At 40.2% G+C, this 12,823-nt stretch overlaps 1 protein-coding gene across 1 annotated transcript; it reads left to right on the top strand.

Moving 5' to 3' along the window:
* Positions 1–1,761: 1,761 nt before the first annotated feature.
* On the top strand, positions 1,762–9,185 carry pkib (protein kinase (cAMP-dependent, catalytic) inhibitor beta; the record flags this gene model as incomplete). The annotated part of the gene is made up of 2 exons (XM_083981609.1): positions 1,762–1,903; positions 9,103–9,185. The coding sequence occupies 2 exons, from the start codon at positions 1,762–1,764 to the stop codon at positions 9,183–9,185; spliced, it is 225 nt and encodes a 74-aa protein (XP_083837735.1).
* Between the last annotated feature and the right edge of the window lie 3,638 nt (positions 9,186–12,823).

Raw genomic sequence — 12,823 nt, 5'->3', positions numbered from 1 at the left:
GGACTGAGGGTGGATGACTGCATGTCGCTGCCGTGTTGAGATACCACTCTGCCCTTGTGATGATCGCTTTATTTATTTATTTATTTACTTATTAATTCATTAGCGCCAGCGACTGCATCAGGCAGCCGTAATGAAAAACAAAACACAAATCTTCATCTCTCTTAGTCCACCACCACTGCCTCGGTATCAGATAGTCAGTATATAGCCTACTACAGTACTCAGCATCTCTATCACAGAAAAAAAAGAGAAAAAAAGAGACGGACAGAGAGCGAGAGAGAGAGAGCGTCCTTTACGCGGATTTCATCCGTTACGCATGGTGTTTGTTTATGTTGTGATTACACCTCTCATCATCTTGCACAGGGTTTGAATAAATGTGAGTTTCTTTATTAGTTTATTAGTTGTTGTTTCTTACATCGGGCAGGGGTTCTCAGTGTATCAGATCAAACCTGATTAAGGATATTTGTATTATTATTAGTAAACTCATTATTGGTCACTCTGAGCTCGGACCTCCGGGGAAACAGCTGTTTCCTCCGGGGAGAGGTTCGGCCTCTGGCGTCGCTGTTTCCTCCGTCCATGTCCAAGTATAAAATGACAAACTTGCAGCGCGCATCGCCCTCCGCGCAGTTAAAGGTGAGGAGAGGAGCTCATTTGATTGGTGAAGATCTGACTCGGCTGTGTCAAACCCACTCCACGCCTTTCTCTCCTCCTTCTGTCTCCCTCCCGCCCTCTCTCCTCCCTCTTCGCCGTTTGCGCCGGTGGGAGGGACGAGGGGAGGGTTTACGCTGGTCTAAGTCTGACTGCGCGGCCCACCAATCTTGCGAAATGGACCTGGTCCACACCCCGTTGACGTGGCGAAGCTGCGCTGAGGTTAGACTTCGCGCGGTCTACGAGACTAGGGCCCAGAGAGACAGAAAGACAGATAGATAGACAGAGAGATAGAGAGACAGACAGGGACACACACAGACACATGGACACAGAGATAAAGAGACAGACAGACAGGGACACAGACAGATAGACAGACAACTAGAGAGACAAAGAGATAGTGAGACAGACAGATAGATAGCCAGACAGGGACACAGACAGACAGATGGACACAGAGATAAAGAGACAGAGAGACGGACAGATAGAGAGACAGACAGGGACACAGACAGAGAGACAGACAGACAGATGGACAGAGAGATGAAACATACACAGAGAGACAGACCATGGAGAGACAGACAGACATAGAGACAGACAGATGGACAGACAGAGACAGACAGATATGACTCTGGTGGTGAAAACCTCAAACATTCTTGCACATGTTCCTCATGTTGCTCTGGAGGACTTGTTTGGGGGGTGATGGGGGTGATGGGTGCAGCAGTTTGTCCACAGCCTGTGGAGAACAGCTGTTTCTCAGCTGGTTTGCCTGAGAGGTTTGGGGTGTGTGTGTGGGTGTGTGTGTGTGGGGGGGGGGGGTTTCCTTCATCAACTTTAATGTTGATGAAGGAAAAACAGTCAACCATAAATTGTGTCAAATACACAAACATAAGCAAATGATTCTAATCAGAGTTATGTCGTTGTAGAGTCCAAGCAAAACCACAGTCACTGGATGAGTGAGGTGACAACATTCATGTCAATTCAACCCATTTTAACCCAGAGCGATCTCTACTGATGTTATAATAATATATTTACAACAAACAGTGTTCTATCCATTACGCCGATGAACAGGTGGCAGAGTTTAACCCTGTCCTGTTTGTTCTGTAATTGTAGAGGGATCCCGAGATGACGGAAGTGGAGCCGGTGTTGGACTTTGCCTCCTCCGGGCGCTCGGGGAGGAGGAACGCCCTGCCGGACATCCTGGGCTCTCCAGCGGGGGTGAACCCCGGAGACCTGCCCCTCAAACTGGCTGAGCTGTCCCTCAAAGGTAACACACCACACCAGATAGTTTACTTTGGTTGGAAATTGAGTTTGCAGTGAAAATCCCACACACGGTTTCCTGCCAGGAGTTTTGTTTCAGCTTTAACAGCATATGTTGTTGCTGTTTGAGACATAGAAAAATGATGGGACACACTGAGAATAAGTCCAGTGTAACAAAAGGAAAATTCACTCTATCAGAGAGTCAGAGAGAGGACGCTGGGCCAGTGTTGGAGCAGAGCTAGAACTGACACATCATAGTCAGAGTCAGGGTTATTGGCTACGAGGAATTTGCTTAGATTTTTGATGCAAAACAATGAAGAAAAACCATAAAGAAAGAGGTACTGCAGGTCAGTTATCATGTCATGTTATGTCATGGCTCAATGACATAATGCAACCCAATGTCAAGTAGTGTAACCAGTACCTTTTCAAAAAAAAATCTCTCTCAAAAAATAATTAGAAAATCTGTCACATTATTTAGAAAAAAACAGTTTTTAGAATATGTCATACTAAAGAGTTGCTAAAATGCATGCAGAAACACAGGAAACAAATGTATTTCATTTGAATGTTTTCAGAAGGTAGTGTAGTTTTCATAAGTACACTTAAAGGGATAGTTCAACATTTTGGCGAATTGGCCCATTGCCATAATCCCTATAGTAATAGCAGTAGGTTTGTTACCTTTATTTGTCGGTGTAAGATGTTTTTAGAACGGCGGAGCAGAGTCGCGAGCTGCTCAGAGCTACGCTACGGAGGCTAATGGGATTTCTTGGTTTCCCTCATCAAACTCATCAAATACACAATCCAACAACTCCAAAACGCTCTGGTGGACAAGTTGTGACCTGCACATTCACCACGCTATGAGATAATAACACAACGTTACCAGACAGAGTTGTAGCGTAGCTCTGAGCAGCTCGCCGCTCTGCTCCGCCTTTCTACAAATAGCTTACACCAACAAAGGTAACGAACCTACACTGCTCTGACTATAGGGATTATGGCAATGGACCAATTTGCCAAAATGTTGAACTATCCCTTTAAAGAGACCCTGAGAAGTTTGCTTTTAAAAAGAGTCTCATATGAATGTGGATGAATCTACATTACCCACACTTAATGGGTCCATTTTCGATAATTATATCCTTTTGTCTTATAGTTATTTTGATATTATTATTTAGTGGTCGACTCGTCCAGCATTTCCTAGTTTCAGTTCCCCGGACGCTGCCCGGCGGTTCATGGGAATAGCGCTGGCGGATCGCTAGTTGGCATCGTTTTTTTTTTTAATACTTTATTGCAGAATTCAAGTTCATATTCCAGCACATATCTTATCAGTCACTGGCACGTTCCTGCAACATTTATGACATTTTTTTTTGTGAAAAACATCAAAGGAAAAGTGATAAATAAATGGGTAAAAATAAAATAAAATAAAAAGTAGAATAAGAATAAAAAATAAAAATAAGATACTAATAATAATAATATTAAGGGGAATATTAATAATGGGGGGGGGGGGGGGGGAAAAGACAGTTGGAGAAAAGAGAAAAAAAAAAAAAAAAAAAAAAAAAAAAAAAAAAAAAGGGGGGCATAAAATAGAAACAAAAATACTATATATACATACACAAATTTGTTCTCTTCAGAGATCTAATAAACATTTCTTCAGGGCTGAAAACGTCCGTTTATTTATTTATTTATATATATAATCAAACCACTTATTCCATCTCTTCAGACATTCTGGTTCTTGATTTCTGACTCTATATGTAATTTTTTCCATTTCCAGAATATTGTTTACAGTTAATTTCCAGTTATTAAAAGAAGGCGAGATAGATTTTTGCCAATTTCTTGTTATTTGCTTCAAAGCTGCTATTCTAAGTATTCTGTATAAATATTTGTCTTTTTCTTTTGTAAGTTCAGCTGGTGTTATTCCTAAAACAATACATTTCGGTTCCAATGTTTTTTTTAATTGGAAAATTGAAAAGAGAGATTCTGTAATTTTTTTCCAAAAAGGTTTTAGTGATGGACAAAAATAGAAAATGTGTGAGTGGTTCGCATGGTGCTCCCCACAATTTCGCCAACAGTCTGAAGTAATGGATGTTGTGAATTTAGACTGTATTTTTGGAGTAATGAAAAAACGTGTGTATACCTTCCATGAGAATTCCCTCCAATATCCAGAACTTGTTGTTTTGTGTATTGTGCTATAAGCATTTTTCCAATCATCGTCTTCTATTTGTACACTGAGCTCTTGATTCCACTTTGTCCTAATTGGGTCTTGTGTTTCTTCACTGTCTCCTAGTATTTTATATATTTTTGAGAGCATATTCTTGATATCTAAATTATAATTTTTTGTCATAAAAGTTATTAATTGGTGTTGTTCATGGTGACCCTGTCCTTTCTGAAAAGTGGTAAGATAATTTCTAAGTTGCAAATATTTATAAAAATTTGACTGAGCTAGGTCAAACTTATTTGATATAGTCTCAAATGAATCAATGTCCTTCTTGACTAGTAATTGTGAATATATTTGCAATCCTTTTGATGCCCAAACCTTTAGCACACTGTCCATTTTATTTGGTCTAAACTGGGGGTCCCATGCCATCTCTCTGAGGTATAATAAGTCATTATCTATTTTATATCTTTTACAAACCTGTTTCCAGTTGTACAAAGTATTGTCCGTCCATTTGTTTTGTCCTTTCAATTTTATGGCGTCTTTCTTTTCTATGAAGGGTAGAGTCTTTATTGAAAGTGGCGCTAGTTCTTTTTCTATCTTAAACCATTTAGCTTTTGTGTTATCATTAGTCCATTTCATTATAATGCTGGTTTGAGTGGCGTGATAGTATTTTTGTAAATCTGGGAGTGCTAATCCGCCATGTTCCTTAGATTTTGTTAATGTTTTCAGTTTAACCCTTTTCCTTTTATTATTCCAGATAAAATTAGTTATTATTCTGTTCCACCTTTTGAAACTTTGTGGGGGAATTGCAATTGGAAGGGCTTGGAAGAGAAACAGGAATTGTGGGAGAACCATCATTTTTATTGTATCTACTCTACTAAATATCGACTCAGGTATTGTTTTCCACCTATTTAAATCTTGTTTGATTTTATTTTCCAGATTCTGATAATTTACATCATACATTTTATCTAAATCATTATGAATTATTACACCTAAATATTTGATTGCACTTTGATTCCATTTAAATCTGAGATTTCCTTTAAAGTTGTCTGTAGACTGTTTACCTATACACATAGCCTCACATTTACTTTCATTAATTTTATACCCTGAGTGGTCACTGTATTCTTTTATTATTTTCATTAGTTCTGGGATTGAGTATTCTGGTGACGTAAGGTATAAGATTATATCGTCAGCGTATAGTGCCAGTTTATGACATTCCTGACCTATAGTTACTCCTTTTATTTTATCTTGTTGTCTTATCGCTTCAGCAAGCGGTTCCATACATAACGTAAAAATAAGTGCAGACAGTGGGTCCCCTTGTCTGGTTCCTTTGTGTATGTGGAATCGCCGTGACAGGGTGCCATTAACTCTTACTTGAGCAACTGGATTTTTGTACATTAATTTTAGCCATGAAACAAAAGTCGGGTGAAAACCAAATGCTTTTACTGTTGAAAAAATAAATGGCCACAGGACCCTATCAAAGGCTTTTTCCGCATCAAGTGTTAACAGAAATAAATCCTTTCTATTTTTTTGTGAGAAATCAATAATATCGAGTGTGCGCCTTGTATTATCTGATAGGAGTCTATTAGAAATGAAACCAGACTGGTCATTATCTATTATATTTGGCATAATGTATTTAAGTCTGTTTGCTAATATGGATGTTAGTATTTTTTGGTCTGTATTTAATAGTGAGATTGGACGATAGGAGGATGTATCTGTTTTATCTTTTCCCTCCTTATGAATAACAGTTATTACAGCTGAATTCCATGTTGATGCCCAGGTTCCTGCTTCTAGTGCAAAATTATAGGCTTTTTGCAAAAGAGGTACAAACAGTTCTCTAAACTCTTTATAAAATTCATTAGTGTAACCATCGTCTCCTGGGCACTTATCTTTTTTTAACATCTTAATTTGTTTTAGTATTTCCTCCTCCGTTATTACCTTGATAAGATTGATATTTTGCAGTGATGAAATTTGTTTTAAATTTAATTTTTTGAGGTATATCTCAGTTTCTTTTGTGTCTACATTATCATTATCATCTTTATATAATCCCTCATAATATTTAGCAAATGCGTCTGCAATTTCACTTTTTTCTATTAAAACTGTACCTGTATCAGAGTTTAACTTGGTAACATAAGATTTACCCTTTTGCTTCTTAAGTCTGTAGGCTAGTACTTTCCTTGATTTTGTTCCTCCATCATAATGTGTCTGTTTAGTAAGTATTAATGATTTCTCTACTTCTTCTGTCATCACCTTGTCCAATTCAGCTCGTTTCTTTTTCAGCTGTTTATTTATTTCTGGATCATGCAGTTTTTTATGTTTATCTTCAAGTACTTTTATTTGTAATTGAAGTTCTGTCTTAACTTTCTCCTGCTGTTTTTTCCTTATTGATGAGTATTTAATTATTTCTCCCCTTAGTACAGCTTTTGCCCCTTCCCACAAAATTATACTATTAATTTCTTCAGTATCATTTAGTTCCAAGTATTCATTTACTGTTTTTTTAACTATATCTTTAAACTCTACCTCTTGTAGGAGTGAGTTATTCATCCTCCACAATGTTTTCCCCTTTGCTACGTTTAATTTTACCGTTAGAACAACCATAGCATGATCTGATAATATTGTTGTTCCTATAATGCATTTTTTAACAGTTGATACATCCTTGTTAAACATGAAGAAGTAGTCCAATCTATTGTATGTGGAGTGTCTATTAGAATAATATGTGTAGTCTTTTGTTCTTGGGTGTAAAGTTCTCCAGACATCTATCATCCCCAGTTCTCTACATGCTTTTCGTAGAATATTTGCACTTTTCTCAGACCTATGTTTAACTCTTGATGTTGAATCCAAGATAGGGTTTAGGATTAAATTCCAGTCACCCCCGATAATAATTATTCCTCTTCCTTCAGTAACTATTAAGTCAATAATTTGGTTCATGAGTTCAGTGTCTTCATCTGGTGGATAATAAATGTTTATGAGAGTTATTTCTACATTTTCTATTTTGCCCATCACCAAGACGTATCGTCCTTCCCTATCCATAATACTGTTTATCTTTTGAAATGATATGTAATTTTTTATAATAATGGCTACTCCTCTCCTTGATGAGCTATAAGAGGAGGAAAAAACCTGAGCATTCGCAATCTTACCTAACTTCTTGTGCTCCTCTTGTATCAAGTGTGTTTCTTGAAGGAATAGTATGTCGCCTTTTTGTTTTTTCATTTCCTGTAAAATTTTCTTTCTTTTGATACAGTTATTAAGTCCATTTACATTTTGAGAGATAATAATCAGATCATCCATTTATTTCTATAAAAAGTAGTTGGCATCGTTTATGGTCGGAACTATGATTGTATCGGATCGTCTTCCAACCTCCGACTTACATTCTTGATTAATGATGATTAATGTTTTCGCTTTCATCCGTCTTGCACCGGTCCAAGAATTTCACTGAGCGCCCGGAGGCTCATGGGAAATGTAGTGTGAAAACACTAGGCTTTCCAAAACTCCTCATAGTCCCTTTAAATCCAGTGTAGGTAGATCAGATATTTAATATTTATAATTATTTTGTGGTTACACCATTTGACATTCTCAGGGCATTCAGTCTTACTTTTGTTTTTTTTAAAAAGGTGCAAATGTCATGTACAAATGACATAAAACCAACATGAATACAGAATGCACATTTGAACAAATCTGATGCTATTCAGATTCAGATATTCCTGAATTGCTTATCTCGCCAACCCTTATTTGTCACTGACCCATGAATTAATTAAAATAAATGAATATTCACAATATGAATATAAATACAACACAAATATGTACATTATGGATGATGGAATGTGAAATAATTACAGTATGAAGACAAAGAATGTGCATAATATGAGAAATGTCCAAGTAATCCAGGACAGAAGTCGGGTGGGAGGGGGCCGGCAGTGACAGTGGAGGACAACACATGGGAATGGGCTGACTGGTCCGTTGTGTGGAGGAGTCAGAACATAACAGCATAAGTTATTCATCATGACCATGACTGGGGTCAGCAGGCGTACAGGATCAAATGGGCTTCACATGGAATGACACTTGGTTCTGAGCAGCTCAGAAAGAACAGTAGTGACGATATAATCACAATGTTGTTAGAACAGACCAACAAACTCTCACAATTATTATAATTCCTCTTGTTTTAACCTTCCTGTTGTCCTCCTGGGTCAAGGAAGGAAGGAGGGACGAAGGGAAAGAAGGAAGGAAGGAAGGAAGGAAGGAAGGGAAAAACGAAGGAAAGATAGAAGGAGGGAGGGAACAGATTGGGTCGATTGGGTCAAAAAGGAAGGAAGAAGTAAGGACGAAGGGAAGGAAGGAAGGAAGAAAGGGAGGACAAAGGGAAAGATGAGAGGAAAGATAGAAGGAGGGAGGGAACAAATTGGGTTAATTGGGTCAAAAAGGGAGGGAGGGAACAGATTCGTTCAAGGAAGGAAGAAAGAATGAAGGAAGGAAGGAAGGGAAGGGAAAAGGATTGTGGAAAGAAAGATGGAGGGAGGGAACAGATTTGTTCAAGGAAGGAAGAAGAAGGAAGAAAGAAGGGAGGAAAGAAGGAAGGGGAAAGGGAAGGAAAGAGAGATGGAGGGAGAGGGAACAGATCAGGTAAATTGGATCAAAAGAGGAAGGAAGGAAGGAAGGAAGGAAGGAAGGAAGGAAGGAAGGAAGGAAGGAAGGAAGGAAGGAAGGAAGGAAGGAAGGAAGGGAACAGATTCGTTCAAGGAAGGAAGAAGAAGGAAGGGAGGGGAAAAGGATTGTGGAAAGAAAGATGGAGGGAGGGAACAGATTCGTTCAAGGAAGGAAGGAGGAAGGGAGGAAAGAAGGAAGGGAAAAGGGAAGGAAAGAAAGATGGAGGGAGAGGGAACAGATCAGGTCAACTGGATCAAAAGAGGAAGGAAGAAGACGTAAGGACGAAGGGAAGGAAAGAAGGAAGGATGGAGGAAGGGAACAGATTGGGTCAGTTTGACCCAGAAGGACGACAGGAGGGTCAAAAAAGATAATTTTTGCAAAGTCACAGCAACATGTCTGGTCTTGTGTCTTCTGCACAGATGGTCCGGGAGGGGCCCAGTCGCCCTCGGCGGAGCAGCCCCCGGCGCCGCCCGAGGGCTCGGAGGGGAAAGAGGGGTCGTAGGGGGGGCTCGGATCGGTTTCACCTCCCCGGAGACTTGCGGAGTTAACCTGAGAGATGGGATTGGATTGGATTGGGGGGAGCAGGGACGGAGCAGCCTGTTGGATAAGGCAGCAGAGGGAGCCGCAGAGGGAGAACTGACTGCAGCCACTGCCCCCACCACCACTGATGAAGAACGCTCAAGAGCTTTGGAACTTTTTTTCCTAACCCTGAGAAGAGTCGAGACAATTAATGTAGTTAAAGAACCAATGAGAGAGTGTGTGTGTGTGTGTGTGTATGCGGAGTTGTACGCACACTGAGAAATCAAAGGGACGGTGACAGATTGTACACTGTACACTACTATTTTTCTATGATTTATTTAAAAACTAAAGGAGAGCTGGGGGTTCAAACTGTCATTTTTACACTGACCTCAGCAGGAGGGGGGTGTGTGGGGGGGGACACCAGCCTGATGTGGTTCACACAGCTTTTTAGGACGCTAAACGGTACATTTACAGACCCCTTAGTGTCGTCTTCGCTCACTTAACTTACGCTTTTACACTGGGTGTGTCTGTGTTATACTGAGGGGGGGGTCACACAGTGTATCTATCTACATTGTGTCTACATGTACAGTTTTTACCCCTCTTGCCCAGACTGTTTTATGATGATCCTAGCAAAACAACGACCAGGGATTTACTTTTTGTAGGTGTGTCCATACGGTGCATTACGTACGTGGAAGAGCTGTGTGTATCTTGAGACATTCCTGTAGAGAATAATAGTGTCCCACTGCCAGCAAACTACACACACTGCTTCATTAGAATACTGGGAAAAAGGCTGTGATGTACTATTGTTTCTTTTCTTTATTTCTCTTTTTTGCTCAAAGCTGCTTTTAAATGTCTCCTCACTCTCCTCACAAACCTCTAAAAAAAAAAAAAATGTGTCTAGTGGCAGTTTACAACCGAAAACCATGCAGAACATGTGTGTATAGTGTTCTTTCTCTGTAGAGTACTGTTAACCACCACTCTTTTTGGGCTACTGATATTTCCTCGGTTTTAATAGGAGGTATCGTCACACGTCTTTACTGCTTCACATGTTAATGAAAGACAGAGAGAGAGAAAAAAAACACTTTTGTAACATTCTGCAAAAGCTGCATTTGCAGAATCCTCCAAGAGGAAGCCTTTGTGTGAACTTCAACAGGGCTTTTTCTTCTTATTCTTCTTTTTTCCTCCCAAAGGCTACTCACGCGTGCTTCTTATATTATCCACAGCATATGCCCGCTGCCTGGGTACGAGAGCAAGCGTCACCGCCGCCACAATGTGTTTCGTGTGCCAAAAATGGCAGCACACTCGCCTTCTGCCTCTCCAGAGTCTGTTCACACTCATCAACACATGGGAAGAGCTGTGAATAGGACGCAAGACGAGAGAGGGAGCGAGCGGGGAGGAGCACAGCGAGGGGTCCGCGCGCGGTTTTCGTCAGCCATCAACTCACTGCTAACTGTATATATACTGTGTTGTAGTATAACCCATGTGTCATACACGCTACCTGTATGATTACCAGACTTAACTGTACCTGCAAAGAAATGATCTTCTGTAATTGTTTCTATATGGAGATTTGTTGTCGGTGGCCGTGTCTTTATGTGGATGTGTTTTTTTTTTTTTTTTTTTTTTTGCAAAGATGCAAGGAGGAGAGCCCGGTGCGCTGCTGCCCACTGTCTGTTTTGATGCTGTACACTGCTAAAGCTGCAGAGATTGGGGGGAAGGGAGGGGAGGGGGGGCAATCAGAGGATTATTTTGTAGTGTCCTGATCTCTTAAGTGGTGCATATATTTTACTTAGCTGGATTGAATCCCACATGTTGATTCTATCTGCAGGTGAAAATTGCCATATTAAACCTACAAGCTTTACATATACGACTGTGTGTGGAGTGGTGTCTTTCCTGTGCAGGGCCCTCAGCCATGGTGCATGGCCCTCAGCCATGGTGCATGGCCCTCAGCCATGGTGCATGGCCTACATGTGTTTTCTTAGGAATATGGATATCTAAATAATGATGATGTAGTTCAGAATCAGTGTTGAATGGATGCTAGTACATGCTAACCAGCTAACCAGCCCTGAAGACCTAACATTACAAGGACAGTGTCTTATAGAGTGTCTCACAGATTGTAAACATCCGGGTGGGCGGGGTTTTGCTGGAGGCAAAACGTCTGAAACACAGTAGCTTGTAAACGCTAATTAGCATGGTGTAATGGACTGTTTTTTCAAGAATGGACGAGGAAAAGTCAGATTTTAGTGAATATGTTAGTACACCCACCCTCCGAGACCGTGAGTGTTATTTTAAAAAGTTGACTCCAGAAACCTACCGTAAATTCTCAAATAAAAGCTGAGTCTCAAACAGACGCCAGCGAGGTCTATTTCTATTTCCTGCTAGTTCTTGTAAATGTACCAAATGTCTGAAAAAGCCACGTTTGAGCAGTTTCTAAGCTGCTTCAGTCCAGCTAGTTCTCCTCAAAGACCCAACTTGGTCAGATCTGCAGGTGTTGAAGCCTGGACCTGATGCGGCCCTGGACTCACGTCACGAGCATTAATTCTTGAGCGGACCCCAGTAAAAAAAAAAAGAAAGAAAAAAGAAACCCGTGGTCCGCCACGACCCAAGCTATTAAATGTTTTCAACCTGAACCCGGTACGTCCGGTCGTGTGTTGTTCGGTCCAGCCCGTTGAAACCTCGGACTGACACAAGGAGAGAGCCGGGGGCTATAGCTACAGTCTGTGGGCGGAGTACATGTTTATTTACAAGAAGTTTAATTGGTACTTGTAAATGAATGCTGCTCTGGATCCGACTCTTTCCTTCAATTCTTTTAAACAGAACCTATTATATATTTTCCATGTTTACTGAGCATAACATTTGTTCAAAATTAATTTAAAACCTGTCCCATACACAGTAGACGCCTGTCTAAACAGATGCTGGGTCAGTTGTTTTGCCTCAAGTGAACGTCTTGATGTCACAGTGACGTAGGCCGCGAAGGGCAAGGCAAGGCAATTTTATTTGTATAGCCCGTTTTTACAAACAGTTTGTCTCAAAGGGCTTCACATGACATCATAACAACATCCTCTTCCCTTAGACCCTCACATCCACTGAGGAAAAACTCCAGGGGTCTATAAATGCAACAATGGTGCAACATGGTGGTACTTTAAAGGTCCCTTATTATATGGCTGCTTTGTTGTGACATCACAAAGTTACAGAACTCTCACTTTTTAAGCTCATTTTCTGAAGTGTACTGCTTTGCTTTTTGATATTGTTTTCAGTATTAATATAGAACCTAGACCTGCTTTAGAATCTAAGAAGACATGGACATTTCACTTTATTTATTTAACATGGGACCTTTAATGGTCCCCGATTTTTTCACCACCACCAGTGGTTTTCACATTTAGTGTATATGGGCAAATATCTTCAAAACATATTCACCACCCGTCTCTTCACTTTTAAGTCTGCAGTTATCTTTGATTCTCCAAGTTTTGCATTGGATGAAACCCTTTTAGTGCACAGACAGATAGCAAAAAACAAGTAGGATTTTCAACTGCAACAGAACAAAACTTCCTTTACGATTGGCCCATCATAGAGATGTGCCTTTATTTAAGAGAAACATTGAAACAATACAAGGAGTTGTAAACC

Source organism: Trachurus trachurus (assembly GCF_905171665.1).
Source record: "Trachurus trachurus genome assembly, chromosome: 11".
Taxonomy (NCBI): domain Eukaryota; kingdom Metazoa; phylum Chordata; class Actinopteri; order Carangiformes; family Carangidae; genus Trachurus; species Trachurus trachurus.
Note: the sequence above shows the minus strand (reverse complement) of the source record. Positions and strands in the feature narration are given on the sequence as shown.